The sequence below is a fragment of the Rhinichthys klamathensis genome, unplaced genomic scaffold (genome assembly GCF_029890125.1).
Source record: "Rhinichthys klamathensis goyatoka isolate OS25496 unplaced genomic scaffold, OSU_Roscu_1.1 h1tg000176l_1, whole genome shotgun sequence".
Classification (NCBI taxonomy): Eukaryota; Metazoa; Chordata; class Actinopteri; order Cypriniformes; family Leuciscidae; genus Rhinichthys; species Rhinichthys klamathensis.
The window spans coordinates 11,406,547-11,430,554 of record NW_026606705.1 but is presented as its reverse complement, the minus strand read 5'-3'; the positions used below and the strand labels follow the sequence as shown (position 1 = coordinate 11,430,554).

Below are 24,008 nucleotides of genomic sequence, written 5' to 3'. Positions count from 1 at the left end.
GTGTGAGAGTTCAAATGTTAATTTGCCAAGGTCCTTTGTCTCATAGACCAGTGGTCTATCTCTTCACCCAGTTTTCCAGTCTTACAGTATGAATGAAATCTGGACATACATGTTGTCATTGTCATGTGATGTACTAGTGCCAGTTGCGTCGCTTCATGGCCTCATGGGATAGTAAATTGTCGATCAGCTGCACCTCAGAATCTCGACAGAAGTAGTAAGTCATCCGGTTATTTTTTTCCCAACTGTTTCATGAATACTGGACATACTCTTTTGCATACTGTTTTTCGCCTTCCATGGTGAAGCCGGCGGAGATGGAGACCAAGATGGAATCGGCAGAAACGAGTACCATGGCGGATTAGAAGAGTACAGGGAATCAGGAGGCCAAGGAAGAGCCGACAGAGCAGAAAACCGAGCTGTAGCTGAAGACCACTCAAGGGCGAACTCAGAGACAGCCTTCATGGCATAATAGGGAACTCACGAAACTCAGGGACGGTACTCCTGGCCATAGCAATACAGGCAGGGAACTTGGAGACTGCATTCCTGGCCATGGCAGAACAGACAGTGTGCTTGTGTGGCTCCAGCGCTGAAATGAGTTCTGCGTGCAGAACTGGGTGAGTTCTCAGACAAACAGAAGCAGTAATGACATGGGTAGCACTTTTAGGACCACTGGAGCAGGGACCACCGGGTTTGGGGTCTTTGGGACCACCGAAGCAGGGACCACCAGACTTGGGAACTCTGGGACCACTGAAGCAAAGTTTGCAGGGCTTGAGACCTATGTGGCCACTGGGCTAGGGAGTGCTGGGACCACCAGGCTAGGTAGCACTGGTTCCACTGGAGTTAGGGGGCTGGGACCATCAGGCTTGGGACCACAAGGCTAGGGAGCACTGGGACCGGGACCACTGGGCTAGAAAGTGCTGGGACCATCTGAATTGGGACCACTGGGCAAGGGAGTGCTGGTACCACTGGACTTGGGTGTGCTGGGACAAATATGCTTACAAACACTGGGCTAGGGAGTGCTAGGACCACCAGGCTAGGCAGCACTGGTTCTACAGGAGTTAGGGGGGTGGGACCATCAGGCTTGGGACCACCTGACTAGGGAGCATTGGCACCAACAGGCTAGAGAGGGCTGGGACTACCAAAATTAGGACCAACAGGCTAGGGAGTGCTGAGACCACCGTTCTTGGGACCACTGGGCTAGGGAGTGCTGGGACCAATGGACTTGGGAACACTGAGACCACCGAGCTAGGGAGCTTTCTCCCTCTCCTCTTTGAGCCATAATAAGGAGCGAGCATGAGGTATACACAGGGTGACACCACTGGCTGGGAAGTGCTGATACCCAATGTGGGAGAAGCAATGTATCCCTCACTGTAGGAAGAGAGGCACAGTCTTAGAGCATAATTAATTAACTTTTCCAATGTTAAGTCACATCTGCCTTTTGGCGGACATGATTTAACAGGCTTGTTGAGTCCAAAGGGATACAAGCCTTGAAGGACTTTATCTTCCCAGTCCACACAGCTGGCAAGAGCACAAAAGAGCTCTGTATAGCCTTCAGTGGTGTCCCTCCTCCGCCGAAGGCACACAAGCTAATCTGCTGGATCCATGGGTATTGGTCAGGTATCCTGTAACGTTTGGTGACTCAGAGACGAGGGAGAGCAGGATCCAACTGAAGATTATGATTAATTGAAGATTATGACAAGAAACAGAATTTTTGCATTACATTTTTAAATGCAACCAACTAAGCTGTATAAGTCATTTAAACTTAAATCACATTAAACTGAAGTAATGTAAAACATATGTTGTCATAACTTATTAATCTTATTTTTTTTTTACAGTGAACAGATCTGGTCATTTGACCAGTCCGAGCAGAGTAGGATCGCGGAAAGGAGGGATTGAGAAAGACTGTATCTTCAAACTAACCGTTTTCAGACCCTAAGAAATTAGGTGACGTGCAATGTATGCTATGAGTAAATTAAACTGTTTTTTTTACCTTTGATGCATGTAAGTCTTGAGACCTCCACATTTTTTTTTAGAAACCTTTAAAATAGCATAATATTTTAACATTAATTTAACATCATGGCAGGATTACTTATTCAGAGTTTGCATTAGACTGTTTTTATTCATTTTGAGGAATACTGAATCTGTTTTTGTGCAAGTGAGATGAGTAAAGGCATGCTCACATTTAGTCTAAAACTACAATAACCATCATGTTAACACACAGTGCACACAGGGTCCTTAACTTTCTTTCAACAAGGGGTCAGAAGATCTGTCAGTCAATTAATGGGAAAACAAATTAACTTGCATTACTTATTTGAAAAAGTAACTCCGATATTTTGTTGTAACTTTAAAGGTAATGTGTTACTTTACCAGTTACTCGAAAAAGTAATCTGATTACGTAACTCGCATTACCCCAAAGCAGCACATGATCCTTCAGAAAATCACTTTAATATGCTGATCTGGTAGTCAAGAAACATTTCTTATTGTTATCAATGTTGAAAACACATCCTTGCGGAATAAAAGTAATTTTTTTTTTTTTTTTTTTATCTTAATGACCCAATTTTTTAACATTTTGTAGACTGGACATGAAAAATGCATACTAAAAACTAGAGATTTTGATGGAGGTGATCATAAAAGAAAGGTGGCTGCAAATATACACAGTAAAAATATTTGTTCAGATAACCTAATTTGTTTCATGTGTTACCATCTTGAACTGTTTTATTCAAGCCGAAAATTATTTACTGTATAACAATCAAACTGATTAGGTTACACAGATGAAAGTCATTTTAAGGGTTTTATCAGAAGAAAAGAAAAGGTTTTATTATAGAACTCTAAACGGTCTTGTCAGCCACTTCATACTGTATATTCCCATGGGATCATTTTATGGATTTAGCTTTAATGAATGAATTAATTTTTGTTTCAATTCATGTCATTTATTTTGATTGAATTTTATGAATTAAACAGCTTGTAAACATACTTTACCACTAGAAAAATGAAAATGAAATAACTCATTAAACATGAAAGTATTACAATCATTAAGAAATTTTTTTGGCATAAAGGATTCTTTAAAATTAGGTCAAGAGGTAGAACCCCAATGAACCCTTTCTGGTAACAACTGGGCTAACCAGATAATATCCTAATTTCCTAGTCAAAACTTTTTAGTACTATACCACAGCATGGAGAGGATAAAGCATTGACCCACATTGTCTATCTCCTCTCACAAGGTCTCGTGGTAATCTGTCCCTGGAAGAGCTTGTCAAAGTCTCCTCTTGTAGATTAAGCACAAGGAATGAACCATCTGTTACTGTAACATCACTAAGATGTGCTTATTAGATCAGATCAGTTTTTTTTTTTTTTACTGGACAAGGAATTTCATCTTACAGAATGTGTAGGAGGGTGTTTATATGTGTGGGTGAGTGTTGATGGTGTTGCTAACCCCCTACTTCTGCACCAGTCCTATTGAAAGTCATTAAAGTGCACTTATTTATAGTGTCAACTATATTGATGCGACTTTAAATTCAAGTCAGCAATAAATATGGTTACCACAGGAGGGCAACGGAGGACAATATGAGAACTGAATTTATATGTCTGAGATAGGTCATTTCTAAACAGCATTATTGCAATAATAAATTCATGCTTTATGTATTAATACAAATAACACATTATCATTTATACATCGGCTAATTTACATTTTTAAAGATATAGCCTACTGTAATGTTTTGTAGAATAAGCTGTGTTAGTTAACCCTAAAAAAACTTCATGTCATAACATCTAAATTAAAAGCTTTCATTAAAAGTAAAAACATCAATCATGTTATCATATTAAACCTCATTGGTTACACAACAAACGTATAAACCATTAGGTTTGCATGTTATAACTTTTTACAGTGTAGTCTACATAATATTATTGTCATATTCCTATCTTAAAAAAACAAAGGTTCTTTAGGCATTGATGGCTCCATGAAGAACCTTTAACATCCATGGAACCTTTCCTTTGCACAAAAGGTTCTTTAGTGGGAAAGATTTCGTTTTTTACACTTAAAAAAAGTTAGTTTAAGAACTTTTCACTGAAAGGTACTTTGGGGAACCAAAAATGGTTCTTGGAAAATGGCATTGTAGTTGTAAAATTGGCAAAAGTGAACTAGTCATATTTTTAGGTGAATGATGATAGTAGCTATTTCATTTTCTGTGAAACTTACTTCAGTTGTTTTCCCCCCCTATGACTAAATTTACACAGGATAGGGATTGTATTACTTAACATGACTCTAATGAACTGAAAACATGAATAATTTCTCTACTGTTACTTTTAGAAACAGAAGGGTACTGTTATTTCTTCCTCTTTATTTTTGAGTGGTTTCAGCATAAAATATCACTTTGAACCATACATTAAAATATGTCAGAAAGACGCTTGAAAATGTAAAGCGGTCAAATTATTTTTGCGCAAGTGAAAACAAGTGAGGTTGCAACAGCAGCCCCCTCTTGTTTACACTGCCTGTGTCTCAAAACCTAGTGAGTTACCTACATAGAAAGCATTTTATCTGTATTTTTTGCACGTTCTCTTGGACAGCATTTTTTTGTCCATCAAATAGTCAGTAGCTCCAAAAACGATGCACGCGTCACTAATGCCCAAAAGTGATGTACGCACGTATGAATGCCCAAATGCTGTCCACTCAGGAGGCTCGCGAGGTTTTTAGACACAGCCATGAGTTTCCCCACACGAGGGAGGCGGGGGCTCGGTCCTATTTCTATTTATAATGGGCAGAACAAATTTTGCAACTGTAAAGGTCAATGAAGGAGTCGGCTTGAAAATAATCTGTAGATGTTGAGACATGCGCAGATGCGGGATGATGCCATATTGGACACACACACACACACACACATACACACACCGCTCCTGCTTCAACCAGAACACCGGATCACTCAATTCGGATAGACGGAAAAAAACTCGCATAAGGTAAAAACTACATTATCCGCATGAACTTCATTCTGTAATAGTGATCGTGTCTGACACGGACTCGTGCTTCTATGCGCGAATTTCCGCGTACAGACGCTTTTTCCTCGTTAAAAACATTTGGAGGTTGTTTGTAACAGTCAGAAATATAGGCTACACAAGCTTCTGCGCAAGAGTTGATAAAACGGTCCGAACAATAAAGTAACCTTATTTTATAACACGAATGTCGAACGACCGCACTTTCGATTATGTCGATAAAAATATTTACGATCTGAAGAGACGCGCGCTGAAAATGTCGTTGAAAAATAACGTTTATGTAACAAGCGATATTTTCGTGTCGCGTTCTTCCTCAAAGATACTCTCGCCCTGTTACTATTGACTTTATTTTCAAACTGCCATTTGACCTCCTTTCGATTTCAAAGGACACAATGTTCACGCTTGATTATCAACACTTAAGTTTACACATTCGGGTGGTGTTCATAGAAATGTTTTTGAACGTCACGACCCGGTCGGTGTACGTGCGATTCAGGTGCGCGGAATATGGTCCGAAATCCTTGTTCCTCATGTGTCAAATCCACTTTCAACATGGCGGGTTAAGGTGTGTTAAAACTGCCATGCAAAATCTTTGAAGAAGGAAAAAATAAAACCGCGTTGTTTACGCATCCCGTTTTCGTTTCTTTCGCTGCACCTGGACGTGGTTTAATGAATTAAATTTAAAGTTGTCGTTTGCCGACGTCGGTGTCGTTTTTTTCCGCTGCAATACTTTTAGAGTGTGTAAAGTACAGTAGTATCTCACATGCTCATACAATATTTCCTGTTTCGCTTTGTGCTCTGCTGAATGCGGGAGACAACATTTTATTCACATATTATTCCTTAATCAAACAGTTCATGAGCCACACAGTTTCAAGAAGCTATACGAATGAATAGCCTAAACCATAATGTTTTAAATAAAATCGATTATGGTGAATTTGTATTAAAGGCGATTAATTTTCATCAAAATACGTGTTATTTATTTGATTAGCCTATAGTGGATGTCGCTGTAAATCCTTTAGGGTTTTATCCGTTAATACGGGCGGATTAAACTCGCCGCATTAATGAAGCGGAAATGGAGTCACGTATTTGATGACGACGAGATGAATTGATATGAAATTATATTTCCCGTTAATTCTCTGTCTGACCTGGAAAAGATGAGCTCGAGTAAGTCTCTTTATAGCCTTTTTTTAGACTATCATATATAGATAGCAGGCCCATTAAAGAAGCATTTGTTTAATAAAACCGTTTGAGAAGTAGTAGCCTAGATAACACAATTCAACAATAGCCTTCATGAAATTCATCAAATCTTCGATGTGTTGAAGCAGCCTGACGTACGCTTCAATAAAGCTTGACATCTGAATCGATTGTGCCTTAAGACAGAACACCTTTTTTTATTAGGGTAAAAAATAAGTGCAGAAGAACAATACGAGGTCATATAGACTACGACACCTGAGGAGAAGATGTTGAGCGGCTAATAACAGCATGAACCCCCAAAAGTAGCCTAATGTCAAAAACAGATGGATGGGTGGTCCAAATAGTATATATTTAGACAAATAGGCTATACCAGCGTTATAGGTTACAACTTTTTCAGGGGCCACAAAAGTTTAGGCTGTATTGTTGTTGCGGCCAAATAGAAGCTAGTAAACAGAAGTTGCTCTCCTCTGAGGAGGTAACCATAGCAACAGTACGCAGCTTGAGTACGTTCAGTATCGGACAGTAAGTAGCCTACTCTGCCTACAGGCTATTTATTACGAAATATGTGATCATATAGATTTACATACCACACAAATGTAGCAGTGGAGGATTTTGGGGTTGCAGCGAATAGGCTGAAATTGCTTTGAAAGGTCTCTGGAAGTCATTTGCTACTATATAATTCGCATACGTCGTGATTATGTAACATGTTAAGGACTGGTAATCCATATTTAAAGCATCGTTAACGCACAAACACTTCTAGATGTGCAGTGTGAGTGAGTTGAGATATGCGATATGTCATAAGGTAATCAGATAGTTTAGCCTCGGGTCGCAGAGATCGGGTGACCGTCCGTTGTGGATTGAATAATGTCATTTACATTCAGGCCGTTGTGACGTAATGTCATTGGACGTCACGACGTGAGCATGAAAACAAATATAGGTGGCCTCCTATACTAATTAGACAGAATTACACATATAAGTAGGTTTGGGGAAACTTTAAAGGGAACTTTTGCGAGGTAAACACATTGGCTTGCAATGCAGGAATGAATGTTTATTTGGATAATATAGTTATGTGTAGCCTACTATCCTTCATGACGTTTTATAGCATTAGCATCACTTCTCTGAGTAGGCCAACTGCATGAATTTCCCTTTATAAGGTCAAAAAGGTGTTTTTACAGAGAATGATGTCATGGGTATTTTTCTTTGTGCGGTAAAGCGTAAATAACTGAATAACTTGATGATGTCATCATGTTATGTTTTTGAGAAGTGATGCCATCATATTTCAGTGGCCTATAAGATGCTCTAATGCTAGTAGGCTATGTTATTATACAAACTTGTTATCTATTTGACTTATCTCGATCATTTTTGACATTCACACTTGATGCTATGAGTTTCAACTTGATTTTTTCAACTTGACTGAGGTAAATTAAGAGTGATTGGATTAAATATAATGAATTTAACACTACGTGTGGCACATTGTGTAAAAGGAGAGAAATAAAACTAGCTATTTTACACTCATTTCCACATTTTAAAGATGGCAACGCTCGAAGACTTGCATTTAATATAAGAAAGCACCAACAGAGGACTGACCATAGATGCCTGCTTGAGTTCCCAACATGCACTGTAGCTTTAATTATTATAGCCTACAGATTACTGTTAGTTTTATTGTTTGCTGCTTTTATTTGCGCTGTTGTTGTCACTCTCAGTTATGTGCACACTCTCAGAAAAAAAAGGTACAACATCTGGTACCCTTTCAAAATGTACACCTTTGTACCTAAAGAGTGCATTTTACTACCTTAAAGGAACTTATTGGTACCAAAAGCATATTAGCATACCTAAATGGTACATATTCAACCTTTTTAAAGGGTTCTGTCCCAGTGACAGCTTTTGTACCATTTTGTCTGAGAGTGCAGGGCTCTTTTTTCCACTCTGCACCATTATTGAAGTTTGTGCTTTAGGTGCTGATATACATGCGTAATTGAATACTGTAATTTATAGATTTCTCTGTCCGTTCAAATCATTTTAACAGGGCTATTTCAGGGTTCTTGCCATACGCATTTTCCTACATTACTAATAGCATGGAACTTCCTGGAAAACATTAGGCAAATAATGAGGCACATAGTCAAATCACGAATAAAAGCAATTTGTGTGCTGAAAGCTCAAGTTTTCAAGTTGATGTGTAATATTATCAGGAGAAAAAAAAGTATTGTAACCTGCTAAACTAAACAATAGACAGATGAACCCTCAGCTTAACTTAACAATTCCTCTTCTCCAAGTTGCATGATTAAAATGGATTATTAAATGCGTCTGAGACTGAAAAAGGCCAGAGCCGTTTATTTTAATAAGAAACGCAGCACTACATTGTGTTCCAATAATCCTTTAATTCCCCCTTCCACAATTGAACAAGTCCTGGATTAGAGCGAGGGGGCATCTGGCTCAACATGAGCTAATCGATAGTACGGCCTGCCTAAAATCTGGATTTATTCTGAAACAGCCCACATCATAGATTATTAGGGTTGATAATTCACTTTAATCCCGCATCTTCAATCCGGAGGTGTCTTTCCACCCACAGGCCCAACTGTGCTGGCTGAACCACAAAGAACCCACACAAATCAAGACATCCAAATGACAGCAGCAATGAATATATTTGTTCGTCATTTGAAGATTACTCATCGCCAAAAAGCAAAACCTACTTTTTGACACTAATAATTTAAATGTTTGCTTATATTTATAATGGTCAGTAGTATTATATTTACCCCTGTAGATTTTTTTTTGTTTGCCCAGTTTATGAGAAATTGATGGCATTTCTTTCTGACAGAATTTTGGATGCAGATTCTGGTCAACTGGAACAAATTTTTTTTTTCTCTCATTCAAAGCCCACTCAAGTCACAGTGAATTGTCATGTCAATTTCTTAGTTGATTCTCGGTTTTCTCGACCGGGGTTGTGCGAAACACCCCCCGAAATGTCTCAGAAATGAGTGACAGAACCATAATATTTTTCATCTGCTGTGTTTATAACACAACACTCTCACACACACACACACACACACACACACACACACACACACACACACACACACACACACACACACACACACACACACACACACACACACACACACACACACACACACACACACACACACACACACACACACACACACACACACACACACACACACTGTCATCATGGCAAATATTGAGTGAGTCATTTGCAAGGAAGTGGTTTCGGTGTTAAAGTGCACTTCTTGTTCATAGTTCCATCTGAAACCAGGGACTTCAATAGAAGAAAAATACATTAGTGTCACAATGTATGCATTATTCATTGCTCTCTCTTCACTTCTAAAAATAAAGGTTCCTTAATGGTTCTTTGGAGCACCTTATAGGTTCACTTTTTTTCTTATAATAATCAAAGGTGTTCATGATGTGCGAAAAGTTCTTGATGTTACATTATTCTTCAGATCAGATCAGATTGTTTTTCTTTTAAAGCAGCATTTTGATCATTTCCACAAAAAAAAAAAAAAAAAACAATCATGGCCCCCAGAATATTTTGTTGTGTGGATATCTGAACTTGCAATATATCAAAAGATTGAAAGAAACAGAACCTCTTCTTTTAAACAAACCAAACAAACTAAACCTTTTATCCAAGCTTTGCTTTTTATCTGGAAAATTCCATCAATGGCGGGGAAAGAGTTAAGCACCAGTACAGATGGTTTTCTAAAGAACTAGAGAATAAAAAGTTATTTGACATCATAAAATCCCTTTTTAGCCCCAATTGGAAGCTTTATTTTAAAGAATGGTTTATTGGGAATTTAATTCATTAGATTAAATGTAGGCCTGTACTAGCATAAGCAAAGCAAAAAAAATGACCAAACAAGGCATGTTTGGTCATTATTTTGTTAAGAGAGTCTGAGTTTAAATAAATGATAAATGTGGTAAAAAAGTCAAAGTGGCATTACTTAAATCATGTTCAGTTTTAGAGCCAATAAAAGTAAAGGAACCACAACATGCTGTTTTTCGAAGACTTCGGTATGTTTGAAGGATGCAATCATCAGCTTTTCACATGACATCATCAGTGCAGAAGGTCCAAACCACAGTCCTTCTCACCAAGTACTTAGATGATCTAAAATAACTGCAATATTTTAAGATAGTCTTATTTGTTTGCTATGCTGTATTGTTTTAAAATGATCCTTGTTAACCAAGTTGATAATCCAGCATTTCTATAGGTTATAGTCAGGATAGAAACTGTATTTAATTTGATGTGAATTAACAATGGAGTGAGCAATATGTTAGATTTGATATATGAAGGTAATAAGGTGTAGCTTGTGTTGAGATACGTTTGTATCTTTTTGAGTTTTTGAAAAGATCTAGTATTGACGTTGAATTGTGGTCTTATTTTAGGTTTAATGTAACATCCTTTACATGTATTTATGTTTAACTGTGCTGTACAATAATTTATCTTGCTAGATATGCTTCACTGCTTTCTAACCTTTGTGGCTTGGATAAAATATTATTATGAATGGATGTTTTAACACCTGTTGAGCAATGAAAGGTCCATTTGTTTTGGGAGTAATCAGTATATAAAATAGATCTGATCTTTCCAAATGAAAGAATTAAAAACAGTTTGCCATCTGTAAATATCTGAGAGAAAAAAAATTTTCGACACTTAATCTATGGGATTTTTTGTCTGCCAGGTGAAAATTGTTTGTCAGAATGCTAGAAGAGTATAGCAATATGGAAGTTTCCCCTATCTTATCCTTGGTATTAGATGTATGTTGAATTTTGTGAGGATTTTTAATGACCAATCACTCAGCAAGTGCATGCTCAGCATTGACTGCTGGGAAAACGCACTAGACTTTCCCACACGATTTTTTTTTTTTCTAGGTGAAACATATGATGACTCATTAATGGCTTAATTTAAAACCTTAAGTCATTGCTGTATGTATTATAATTATGTTATGAGATTAGCTCGTTGGTCAAGCTATTTAGCAGAAGAGATGTGGCATGTTAGGAATTCAAATTTGATGTATTCTTCTCGCATTTTCTCATCAAAACGCATCATTGCATTTACATCATTCTACAATCTTGTAAGATTAGTGATACTGAATCACAGACCATTTTCTTTAAGACCAGAAACAAACTATATTTAGCCTAAGTACACAAACAACAAACCTCATCATGTCACATTTCTGAGTGAAACGTATTGAATGCAAAAAAATGTTGGCCAGAGTTTGATTTAATGAGGAATTAAATGTGCCGTGAGAGATTTAGATCAGATAACTGACCATAGAAAAATGTTTACAGTTTACTTGCTATGAGTTAAAGCCCCCCTGTGGTGAAAATCAAGATTTTAATGTTGCCTATATGTCTATGTGGTGTTTTAATATGCTTTAAAACAAACCATGTGCAAATTCATAAGTCAACACCATTGCTGAGTATTTTCTCTTTAAAACTGCAGTGAACCAAAGACAGTCTCAAAAACAGCGGTTTGAAATCACAAACTATACCTTGTAACCAATCACGACAATGTGTGATCGAGTGGATCTCCGAGCTGGTGCGAGTGAGTGGAGGCGGGGCTAATTTGCATATTCATAGAATCGCGTATACTAAACGAAGCAAGGGTGTAGAGTTACATTCAAGCTATTTTAAGGCATTTCAAGGAAAAAAAACGTTTAAATATGTAATTTTGGTGATTAAAGATTCGTTTTTAGGGATAAAAGGGGACTTTGGGGGACTTTAAGAATTGCATTGGGATGTTTTGGAACACAATAACACATGAAATTGAGCTAGTTAGAAACGTTTGCATTCATGAAATTCGTGTACTTGCATATTAGCTATATAATACGTTTCGTACTATTTCCAGCCATACCATACCAATAGTACCAACAATAAACTCTAACATGCATGCATATACAAACTCTCTTTCTCTGTCTCCTAACAGGCATGGATTGTGCAGAGGAGGAGGTGGATTTTAACTGGGAGGAGTACCTCGAAGAGACTGGAGCCACTGCCGCACCTCACACTTCATTCAGACATGTGAGAACACATAGACAGAATGTCTCAATATATTTATTTATTGAACAATATCTTTAATATGCCTAATATTCAGCTGCACATTTAAACTAAATCTAGTATATCTAGTGTGTTGAGATTAGGAATGCAATGGCCAAGACATTATGACATTATGTAGGCTAAATAAGATGTTCATTGTACAGTCAGCTTAATTGATTTGCAGAACTTTGAGAGATTGCAATGATTTGAGATGAGTGACAGCTTAGTGATTAAAGGGAGCGCTTTTATGCACGCTTTCCAGGCGATAATCCGTTCAGAATTTGAAGAAAACGTATGTTTTGCTGCATTAGTTAAGGCAATGGTTAGGCTGTTTATTGTTCGAACTGGTTGGCATGCCAAATCATGCTTGCCTGTTGAAATGATAGTGGTTTGTGAACATAACCACTTTAATAACAAGAGCGTAATTTCATGACATTGTGTTTAAATATGATTTTAAGGAGGAATCACATCTAGCCTTATAGAGTTGGTTCACCCTCCGCCAATGGTTGTGAGGATATTTTTGAAAAGGATTTTTAGTCAAGGTCTTGTATTGGCAATGCAAGAGTCCAGCACTCTGTAAAGTCTCTTCCAGCACATCCCAAAGACTTTCAATGAGCTTAAGGTCTGGACTCAGAGGTGCTAATTCATGTGTGAAACTGATTCTTCATGCTCCCTTCCAACCATTCTTTCACAATTTGAGCCAAGTTGTCCTAAGACAAGAACGGGTATTGTTCAAAATTCATGTATAACTTTAATGCAAGGTTTTGATCCACTTCAAATGTTGACTACTGTATATATATACTATACATGAGCAGACGTGTAAAAAAATTTTCACTTTGAAAAGTGAGCAAGGCTACAAATACAACCCAGACAACATGAAATACAGGTTAGATTTGATGCTGTGTTGGTTTGCTACTTGATGCCAAATTTGAGCCCTGAAGCAAAACCAGTTGAGAATCACACCCATTACAACGGTTATTTTTTTTTTTTTTTTTTTTTTTTTACATTTTAAAGCCGTCAATAAGCCCATACTTTTTTCATGGAGGAATACTTATTCGTCTGATTGAACCCTCACAGGTGGAGCTCAGTCTTCAGAGCAGTTTTCAGCCTGGAATGAAGCTTGAAGTAGCTAATAAGGGCAGTCTGGATACATATTGGGTGGCCACCATCATAACCACATGTGGTCAGTTGCTATTGTTACGCTACTGTGGCTATGGAGACGACCGCAAGGCTGATTTCTGGTGTGACGTCATGACAGCCGAACTTCATCCCGTCGGCTGGTGCGCTCAGAACAACAAAACGCTTCAGCCCCCTGAAGGTAAGGCGCAAACGCACTCAAACTAAGTCCAACACACATTCAGAGATACATGTCTATTTAAACACAGATTAAGTTCATTTTAAAGCAGTCCCTCCCGTCTAAACAATTGACATTCAAACACACACACACATGCATTTCCTCTGACTAGAGCGGCCCACCTTGTTTATTCTAATAATCAACGGCAGAAAGGGTTTAAATACTAATAAACAAACAACGCAAAGTTGTATGAAAATACACGCATTGTGAGCACCATGAGATTTCATGTACGGTAGCTTCTGTAACAGCTGGAAAGTCTTTAGGTTTAAATGGATTATCTTCTCCCAACGGTTGGATTGATTCTTTGGAACTGGATTCTGGTTATCAATGTTATTCAGTGGACCATATCATTTCTTCATGAACTTTAACCCTGATATCAATGTTCAGGCAAAAAACAGCACCGGTAATCAGGCACACTTCTTTATATTAATCCAGCGCTTGCTATTATATGCGTGTTTATATGCGTGTCACTTGCTGCTTTTGGGGAAGTTCTTACCGTAGTCTCGGAAATATAGTCGAATGCTTCACACAATGTTTATTTTGTCATGTTGGTCAAGGTGAAATTGTTTGTTTGCTATAGACCAGGGATAGCCAATCCTGTTCTTGGAGAGGTTCAGATCCAACCCTCTGCAATTATCAAGTGCTTCTGAAGATCTTAATTAGCTGCTTCAGTTGTGTTTGATCAGGGTTGGATCTGAACTCTGCAGGATCTCCAGGAACAGGATTGGGCACCCTTGCTATAGACAGTCCATGTCAGGATAGAGGCCCAAATTTAGTTAGAGAAGGGTTAAGGTACGTAAAATGTTCTATTCGAATGGAAACTGGTCAGGTAAATGTTTAGTGAAGAACACGTGGACAAGTTACTCATTTGTTGAAGACGTTCAGCATCCTGAACAGCAGATTCATTGGAGTAGAATAAAATAGAATAAGAATTAGAAATGAAATTCTTGGAAATGTCTGTCTGTGGAGTTAATGTGCTGTGCGACTTGTAAAAACGGCCAAGATTAGTAGTATACTGTAAAAAAATGATATGACCAAAAAGTTATGACAACACGTGATTTTAGGTTGCTTTAACTCATCAAAATAAGTTAAGCAATTTTCATCATTTTTTATGTTATACAAGATTCACCTCATTTTTTAAGTCAGTTTAATGTAATTTAAGTTGATTGTACTTAAACATTTTAGGCAGCAATTTGTTTTTACAGGACAGGTATGGGTTTATTGGAAAAAAAATATCTACATGGGGGAGAAATGAATTATTAAACTAAAAGTTATTTAATATTGTTCAAATGCTATAAATGCAGTTGCTATAAAGAATAATATGTTTGGTTTTCTACCACAAGTAGTAGTAGTAATAATGTAAGAAATGAAAAATATTGATGTATAATGTTACATATTTAAATGATAAAAAACCTGATAATTGAATGGAGATTTGGATCAGAACTTTAAAATCGTGATTTTCATGTTTGTAGAAGTCATTTAAATGAATTATAATTATTATTTTTTTTAAGTCATGGAAATGTCCATATCATTTCTTTCTAGTTAGGGGCCATGCACACAGAATGCATTTTTGCTTTAAGACGCGTTTTCTAAAAGTAGCACTTCTTTTAACTTGAGCGTTTTTTGGACGGGTCAAGTGGTCAAAACTTGTCTGTCTAGCGTGTTTACATTGAAAAACAATGGAAAAGTAGCGCAGTGGAATGTAAAAACGCGTTCTGTGTGAACAACCAGCTCAGCTCTTTCTAGAAAATTATTTGCAAAAATCACAAACGAGTGGAAAAAAATCCATTGATTGGTCAAAGGTGGGGGAACCTTAACACATGTATAACTGTTCTAAGGCCATAGGCCGGTCATGACCATTTCAGGATTATAGACATTCATTGAGGTACTTTGGTAAAGCGGAACTTTGCCGTTTGCCTGCAGATACTACAACAGATTTATGATGTGTCTGGAACATGTGGTGTTAATAATATACACAGTGCTCTTAGATGTACTGTATTTTATTATATCATGCCATTAATATAAACTTGTGGCCTGATCTCTTCCAAGACATCTAAAATCATAATTTGGTGGATTAACTAATGTTTGACAGACTCAATATCTTTACGAACCACTGCACACTCCAGATAATAGGGATTGTTCCAATTTTTAAAGAGTAATTAGCTAAATTGTTAGTCACCATGAAATCAAAATTTACAATTCTAATTTTTTAAATGTACTATTGCAGTATTTATTATAAATGATTTATCCGTGCACATCGAGCGACATCTCTTTTTTTTTCTTTTTTTTACTGATGATGTGTTTACTTGCATGAGGGCGGGACAACGTGTCAATCACATGACATCACAGCAATAGCAAATGATCCAACAATCTTCAAAATCAAGACCTGCCTTACTTTTTTTGTTTTGTTCAAAAGCTGTTTCATTCAGATATACGTCATAATACACTATACAAAAAAAAAAAACATTAAGTTTATGGAAAAAATAAAAACTGGCATTAGTGGTTGCCAGAAATTCACTACAAAAAAATACTGTGACAATGTTTCCAGTTTTACAGGATGCATGTATATTTTACAACTTATAACCATATATTTCATAGAGTGATACAATGTTAATATACCTACTTTAAGTACCAAAATCTGCCCTTTTACCTTAAAATGTACCAATAATCACCACAATAATACTAGTGGCACAATAGAACTCACATGACATGATGTTCAAAACATGTTTAATGTTCGTATGTGGTGCATATAAAGACAAAACACCATCAGGGTAACACACATCACTATAATAATGCAATAAACATTAACTAAATAACATAAAATATAACACAAAACGTAGTAATGTACATTACTACAAAAATAAAAATAAACAAAATTATTTATAAAAAAAAATGAATCATATGTGATGTGTAATGCAGGGATTTCTGGAAATGTCCTTTTACTTATTTTTCATTGTACATTATAATTCATAGTTTTCACTTCACTGTAAAAAAATGTGACAAGTTATGACAACTGATTTTACATTGCTTTAAGTCATCAAAATAAGTCCATTTTCAACTTGTTTTTATGTTATACAAGATTCAACAAATTTTTGAAGTCAGTTTAATGTAATTTAAATTGAAATGACTAAATGACCAAGTTGATTGTACTTAATTTAAAGCAGGATTTTTTTTACAGTGTTGCAAAAAACATAAATTTTACAGGATTTTACAGTAAAATTACATATTATGTGCTGTTATACCATTTACAGTTTTTCATGGTAAGGCAACTTACATGAAGTTAACAGTTTTACTCTAGCATAACAGTATTTATCTTTAAAAAAGGGAAAGAAAAACTATCGCAACCTCTGTTTCATTAATACGTTATAAGAATCTGACCATACCCGTTTTGCTCAAATCAGAAAAGGTTATTTTGGCAGAAAAGGTTGTGAACTATAAAGATAATCTGTCAAACAAAGTGTTCTAATTGACAGACGCATGCTTGACAGGTCTAACAAAAACAACAGGCAATGCTGATCCCAATTATGGTAAAATATTACGTTACAACTAACCGTTTAAGGTTTGAGGTGTGTCAGTAGCACATTCATATTTTCTCTTCCAACCTTATACATTTCATGTACTTGATTGCAAATAGTCATGTGTTGCATTCGGTGATTATCATTTTGAAGGAGTTTATTTTGCGATAATAACCAGCTGACTGTATATTTTTAGTAGGATGCATATCTTCAACAATGAGGAAATTATGCCATTTGTATTTGACTGCAGTGTTGGATGTTTGTCATTTAAATTGAAAATGTATCTGTTTAATACATCCTTCAATCGTGCATATTAAAACAGTATTCCATGTTAAATCCTCTATGGAATACAGTATGCATAATGAAAAATTCAACTCTATGGAAAGCATTTGTGGAAGGTGTCAGTAGCCATGTTTTCATCCACTTATTTTTATGCACATCGCATAAAAGAAACGCTTGATGGAAAGGCCAAAATGCGCATAAATTCTAAAAATGCACATAAAAAAAACGTATGGACTCAACTGATATGGAAAAACTTTTTATCGGATGAGAAAATATGCGCATAAACTACGATGGAAATACAAAAAAGACATTTGACTTTGGCGATGGGACGGCATAACTGAACCGACCAACATCTCGTTGCACAGCGAGATAACTTTATCGTTTCGCACTCTCAGGCGCAGGTCATTTATTATATACAAAATGATTATATACAGTGCAGCAACTTTCATTTTTCTTAGTGATATTTAGCGCCAGTTAATCAGGAAGTGATGATTTTGTTCTCTTCGGCTCACTGGATGGAAACGCGGCTTTATTCGCAAATGTTTTATGCAATATTCCAAGTTAAATTCACAACTTTGGATGGAAACATAGCTAATTACCGCTGAAAATACGTTCATTTTTATGTCAGTTTGAAAAAGAAAAGAAAAATGTATGTGTACTCAGGTTGCATCAGTGAAAGTACATTTGTTGAACATTTTTTGTATCAGCTAGCGCTTTACAAATGCTCTCTATATAGCTTAAATTACTATGTATAATCAATCTGAAACATTAGTTAAACTTAATGTATATGAAAGTGTACGTAAGCCCTTATATATTTATTTTAAGCTATGGTAATGAATATGCATTTAGGTTTACTTTATGGCCATTTCTTTATTTCTTTTTTAGTGTAAAGTTGCTTAAGTTGTTTGTCTGTTTTTCTCTCTCTCTGTGTGTTTGTGTTTTCAGAAGAAATAGATCAAATCTGTGTTTGCATTTCTAAGATAAGATGAAGTTTGATAGACAAACACAATCAACGTTCACTCTCATACTTCAAATATATAGAATCTTTGTGGTTGAAATATTCTTCAAAATGGAACTAATGTTCAAGAATAAAGAACCCATGAAAAGGTTTTACGGGTGCTGTTTACTTTCCTGTGTTGATATGTTGAAACAGGAAGTTGGGGCGGGACATACCAAAACACTCCTCCCCCTTTTTTTTGTAACTGTTTACATCACAGCTCTATAAACCACAGAAAGACATTTCTTTCCCAACCATCAATTGAAAACTGAATTGCAAAAGGAAATAAATAAATGAAATAATGTATGACAATTAGCATAAGCAGAGATAAACCATAATTTGCTGTTTTATGTCAGGGACAGATGGTATTTATTTATAACGCATTTATAATTTAGGGTTAAATTGAAATTTTCTTTGTAGAGATGTAAAATACAATTTTCTTTGTATTTTATTGGGCATTACTTCTAGCATACAGATGTTAGCCTAAAAGCTAACAGACATGGACTGAATTTTCTGAAATCCTCTGATATCAAACACTTCCCCATATATATGTGAAAAACAGAGTAGTACGTCTGAATACACAGCATTCGAAAAAAAGCAGGCAAAAAGTACACTGTAAAAATTATATGATCAATAAGTTATGACAACATGTTTTTACATTGCTTTTACTAATCAAAATAAGTTAAGCAATTATCCCAACTCATTTTTTTAAAGTCAGTTTAATGTAATTTAAGTTGAAGCTACTTAAACATCCAAGTTGATTGTACTTAAAAATGTAAGGCAGCAACTTTTTTTTTTTTTTTTGTACTCCTTTCCCCCGAGATTCTGAAATGCGCATTCGATGGACACTTTACTATCCCATGAGGCCACTGGAGAGGGTTTATGAATGATGCCGTAGGTCACATGACAATGACAACAAGGCGAATGTAGTGCATCCGAATTGCATTCATATCACACATTCATACTATACGGAAAGTACGTTTTTAACGGCCGCAAAGTACATTTTAAACCAGATGTTGTACCTACTACACAATATGCGATTTCGGAAGTCTTTAAAGTGATTTAGAGGAGGATATGACATCATAATACATTTGAATCATTCAGTCAGTGAACAACTGCAACATGTATCGCTGTAATTTACATCATGTGTTTTGACAGGAAAGCAACTGATGATAGAAATAGTTCTTAAGCGTTTAATCAAATGGTTTATGGAAAACTATTGTCATCATGAACCATTTACTTTAGCAAAGTTAATTTCAGTGAGTGCCAGAAGACATATGACTAAATGAAATGACTCGTGCAAATGTGAGTAAACCCCATTAATTAGGTTTTATAGTGTGTACAGAAGCTTAATTAAAAAAGAAATGTGTAGGCGCAGCCAGGAATATTGTTTGTTTAACCATGTTTGATTAGCATCAAAAAAGTAGTGGTTTGTTTGTACGTGCGTGAGTGTGCATGTATAGTGTGTATTTGTTGGTCATCTTTTTTTCCTGTCTGTTTATTTCTCAGATAACGTTTACCTCAGAGCAGGTAAGCCGAGCCTCTACTTCTCTCTTTCTCTCTCTCTCTCTGTCCTCTCTTCTCTCAGACCAAGGGCATAGCTTTGGTTTTAACATTTTCATATCTAATAAGCAGAAGCACCATGTTTTCACCATATGATACTTGTTCAGAAAGAGCGCTTATATTGTACAAGTAGCCCTATGTAATATTTAGATGCTTAAGATTTTTTTTTTTTAAATAAATCTGTAAACACAGCTCTTGTTCATATTATACAGTGTAATCTAAAAATAAATCTTACATTTGTTATTTAATAATGTGATTTTATAGACACCAAAGAGGCACCAAAAGTCACAAAAATGATGTGTAAATATGTATGTAGATAGGGACTTGTATGCCAATGTAAATTATTTGTATCTTAAAAATAATGTAAAAAGGTGTTGTCTAAAACAATGGGGAAGAAATTGCATTTTATCACATCTACAGTTCCCACAGATCATTTACATTTTACTGTAAATTCTGTCATCATCTACCCACTCTGTGCTTCTCGTGGAATCAAAATGTCAAAGCTGCTCTCTTCCATGCAACAAAAAAAGCATAAATATGACTTGCTTGGTGTGTTAAAAACACGATTAGGTCAGAATTGTTCTTCTTTCAGACTAAACAAACTGTATTACTATCCAGTAGTCTCTTTTAAATGGCTTAAGAATTCAAATTCCTCCAAACCGGTTTGACTTTCTTTCTTCCATGGAACATAAAATGAGAAATTGTGAAGAAAATTCTAGCCGCTCTTAAGTTTTTTTTGATGAACAGACAAAATTGAAGTTTGTCTGTCCCTTTTTGTCAGGAGCAAATTGTTATTTTATTTCTAATTCTTCTTACTTTTCCTTTTTAAGATTAGAACTCTGATAAGATTAGAACTAAAGATTCCCTCTGTTCGCACACAAAGCTATTGTATGACTTCAGAAAATTTGAAACATGGCACACTGATCACATTGACAACATTTATGATATTCATTATACATTCATTATAATTACATGAAAAAGAGTGAGTACATTTTTCAAAATTGCTCTCTCTGTGTTCCATGGATGAAAGTCTAGTTCTTCAACTTTACAACTGTACCCAAATCTACGCCCATGTATCAAGATGCATGATTTATCTGTCTCTGTCTATCCTGTTACGGATCTTTTCATATCTCTTGCCCCATCTTTCCCAGGAACCCTCCAGAATTCTTCTTTTTTCATTCCTCAACTATTTTCTGTTTATCTTCCTTCCTTGTTCCTTATGCCTGTTTGCTGAGTTCTATGTGTTAGGTGAAGTATGTACGAGTGTGTGAGAGAGAGGTGTGAAGCTCATGGTATAGTGTCAGTGTGAGCTTGTGTATTTGCATGCATTTGTGTAGCCGAGACGCACAAAGTTAAGGCAACTCTGGAGGTCATATGTAAAGTACTCAGCCTGGCATGCTTCAGATGCACGCACACGTTTGCATGTATATCATTTTAAACATGTTTTTTTTTCTGTTTCTGTGGCCATGGAGTTAAATGTTCGTATATCATGCATTTGTCGGTCGGTACACACATTCATTTTAACAGTTCTGTAGCTGCCGGGGGAGGGGAATCACACTATAAAAAAAAAACATTATATGATCAGTAAGTTATGACAACGTATGTTTTTACATTGCTTTAACTCATCAAAATATGATATAAAATTATATTAAAGTCATACAAGATTCAACTGAATGTTTTAAGTCCGTTTAATGTAATTTAAGTTGAAATTACTTAAACATCCAAGTTGATTGTACATAATTTAAGGCAAACAGTCCATAAAGAGAAAGGTTTAAACCAGAAAATGTAAAAAAATCTATACATAAAATTAAATAATAAAATGAAAGTACAACTACTTATTATAAATAAAAATAAAATAAATCATTGAATATAGGTCAAATTATAATGTATACTGTGAAATATGAATATTCATTATGAGATCTGATTGAGATTACATTTATTATGCAATTGCAATTGACGGAATTTCAACTTCAACTCTTTTTTTTTTAAATGCTGGCAAGGAAGAGTTAAATTATGAGTGTTTATTATTATCATTAACTCTGTGTGTTCGCTTATGGCAACCTAATCGTAATCTACATGTTAAAATTGGGGAAACAAGCACAATTTTATATCCAGTAATAAATCAAAATATCTCTAAAATAGGCTGATAACCGATTTGGTACCGATATATTTTGCATCTTTAACAGTGTTTAGTATTATTATACTATTATATTAGTTATTATTATTATTTGAATTAACATTTATTTTTATATTTTAAGTTTTATATATATATATATAATTCAGTTTTATAGTAATTTTGCTTTTGTCATTTGTCAATAGTTTTTTATTTATATTTTATTTACATATTTCTATATCGTTTGATTTATTTTTATTTAAGTTTTAGTATCTTTCATACTTCAACTTCATTTATTAAGCAACATTTCAAAAAAAAAAAAAATTGTGTGTGTAATATTTATGTGTTGATCAGCTTAAAAATTATTTTTAATGGTTTTAGTTAATAACAACACTGATCGATAAACCACAGTTCTGTTCAAAAATGTAAATACATCTTGCAAAATTGGCAAGATATTTATCATGTTTTAATAAAAAAAAGGATCCTACAATTCATTATTCATATATTCCACAAGACAAATAATAACTGATTTTTCTTTTTTTAACGACTATTCTGTTCAAGTAATTCCATTCCATTGGTTCTCCTTTTCTGTTTATCGTCTTTTGTGATGTTGTGTATGAGTCGTCAGTTTCTCCTGAGTAGCAAAGCTGCCTACTGTTCTTGACAAAAAGCCTCCAGGTCCTGTAAGTTCGTTGGTTTCCCAGCATACTCTGCACATTTGATTTCTTCCCCACGGTGACTTTATGATGTTGAGATTCAGCTTTGGCACTCAGAACAATTGAAGGACTCATACAGAACTGTTACAAAAGGCTGCAAGCAGTCATTGATTCTCAAGGAGACACCATGATACTAAGAACCAGGCATATGTAATAAAGTTTTGAAAAAGATTGTTTGTGTAAATGAAACTATTTCATAAAGTAAGTGCACCCTCACTTATCTTGGTTTCAATTCGACTAGGACGTGACAGCAGTTTCGACTGATTCAAGCCATTTAGCCAATTTGTTCATTAAAAAGAATCGAGTAAACAGAACCCCAAAGATCTGAATTCTTCATCACTATATTAAATAAAAAGAACTTGTTTGCACTTTATTTTATGTGCACTTACAGTGTACTTACCTAGGAAAGTACTGGGTAAAATAAGGTAACTAGTGTTAAGGTTATGGTTTAGTGGTAGGATCAGGGTTAGTACCTTAGTTTTTACCCAGTTATTGTTATTACTATAATAAGTACATGGTATGTTTATGTGGAAAATAACTGTAAGACAAGGTTATATCAAGAACAGATTCTGGACTAATGACAAAAACAGCCACTTTGATTTTTCACAGGTGTTTTACCCGTATTTTGAATTACACATCGCATTGCCTTGTATTTTAGGGAAACTAAGACAAAGAAACACACGTGACGGATGAAAATCCACGAAAACAGAACTGAGTATATAACATTACCTACCTTTTATTTGTAAATTATGAGAATTTTTGATGTAAAAATGAGTGTTGTCAAATCGATTATATGTACAGTATCTCACAAAAGTGAGTACACCCCTCACATTTTAGCAAACATTTTAGTATATCCACTCAAGGGACAATACCATAGAAATGAAACTTGGATATATTTTAGAGTAGTCATTGTGCTACTTGTATAGCAGTATAATATATACTGTCCTCTGAAAATAACTCATTATTGTCAAAATAGCTGGCAACAAAAGTGAGTACACCCTAAGTGATAATAGCTGTGCGTCGTTTAACCATGCAAAGCCACGTGTCCTATTCATCATGTCCGTGTTTTTGTCTGCTTGACAGGACCATACAAATTGTTGTATCTTGTATTAGAGCAGTTCAAATGTGTGCTTTGAGTACAATTCTCTCTGGATGTTCGACAAGGCACCTCATGGCAAAGAACTCTCTAAGGATTTGAGAATTAGAATTGTTGCTCTCCACAAAGATGGCCTAGGCTAAAAGAAGATTG

The 24,008-nt window shown here is 35.6% G+C and overlaps 1 protein-coding gene across 2 annotated transcripts in view; it reads left to right on the top strand.

Moving 5' to 3' along the window:
* Nucleotides 1–4,765: 4,765 nt before the first annotated feature.
* sfmbt2 (Scm like with four mbt domains 2) overlaps nucleotides 4,766–24,008 on the top strand; it is a 37,193-nt gene continuing 17,950 nt past the window's right edge. Inside the window, exons 1-4 of one of the 2 annotated variants that reach the window (XM_056260452.1) lie at nucleotides 4,766–4,947; nucleotides 12,110–12,204; nucleotides 13,297–13,537; nucleotides 19,877–19,897. In XM_056260452.1, coding sequence (XP_056116427.1) covers nucleotides 12,112–12,204; nucleotides 13,297–13,537; nucleotides 19,877–19,897 — 355 coding nt within the window. In that variant the 5' untranslated portion in view covers nucleotides 4,766–4,947; nucleotides 12,110–12,111. The remainder of the gene's footprint in view (nucleotides 4,948–12,109; nucleotides 12,205–13,296; nucleotides 13,538–19,876; nucleotides 19,898–24,008) is intronic. The other variant, XM_056260453.1, reaches the window with a different exon arrangement.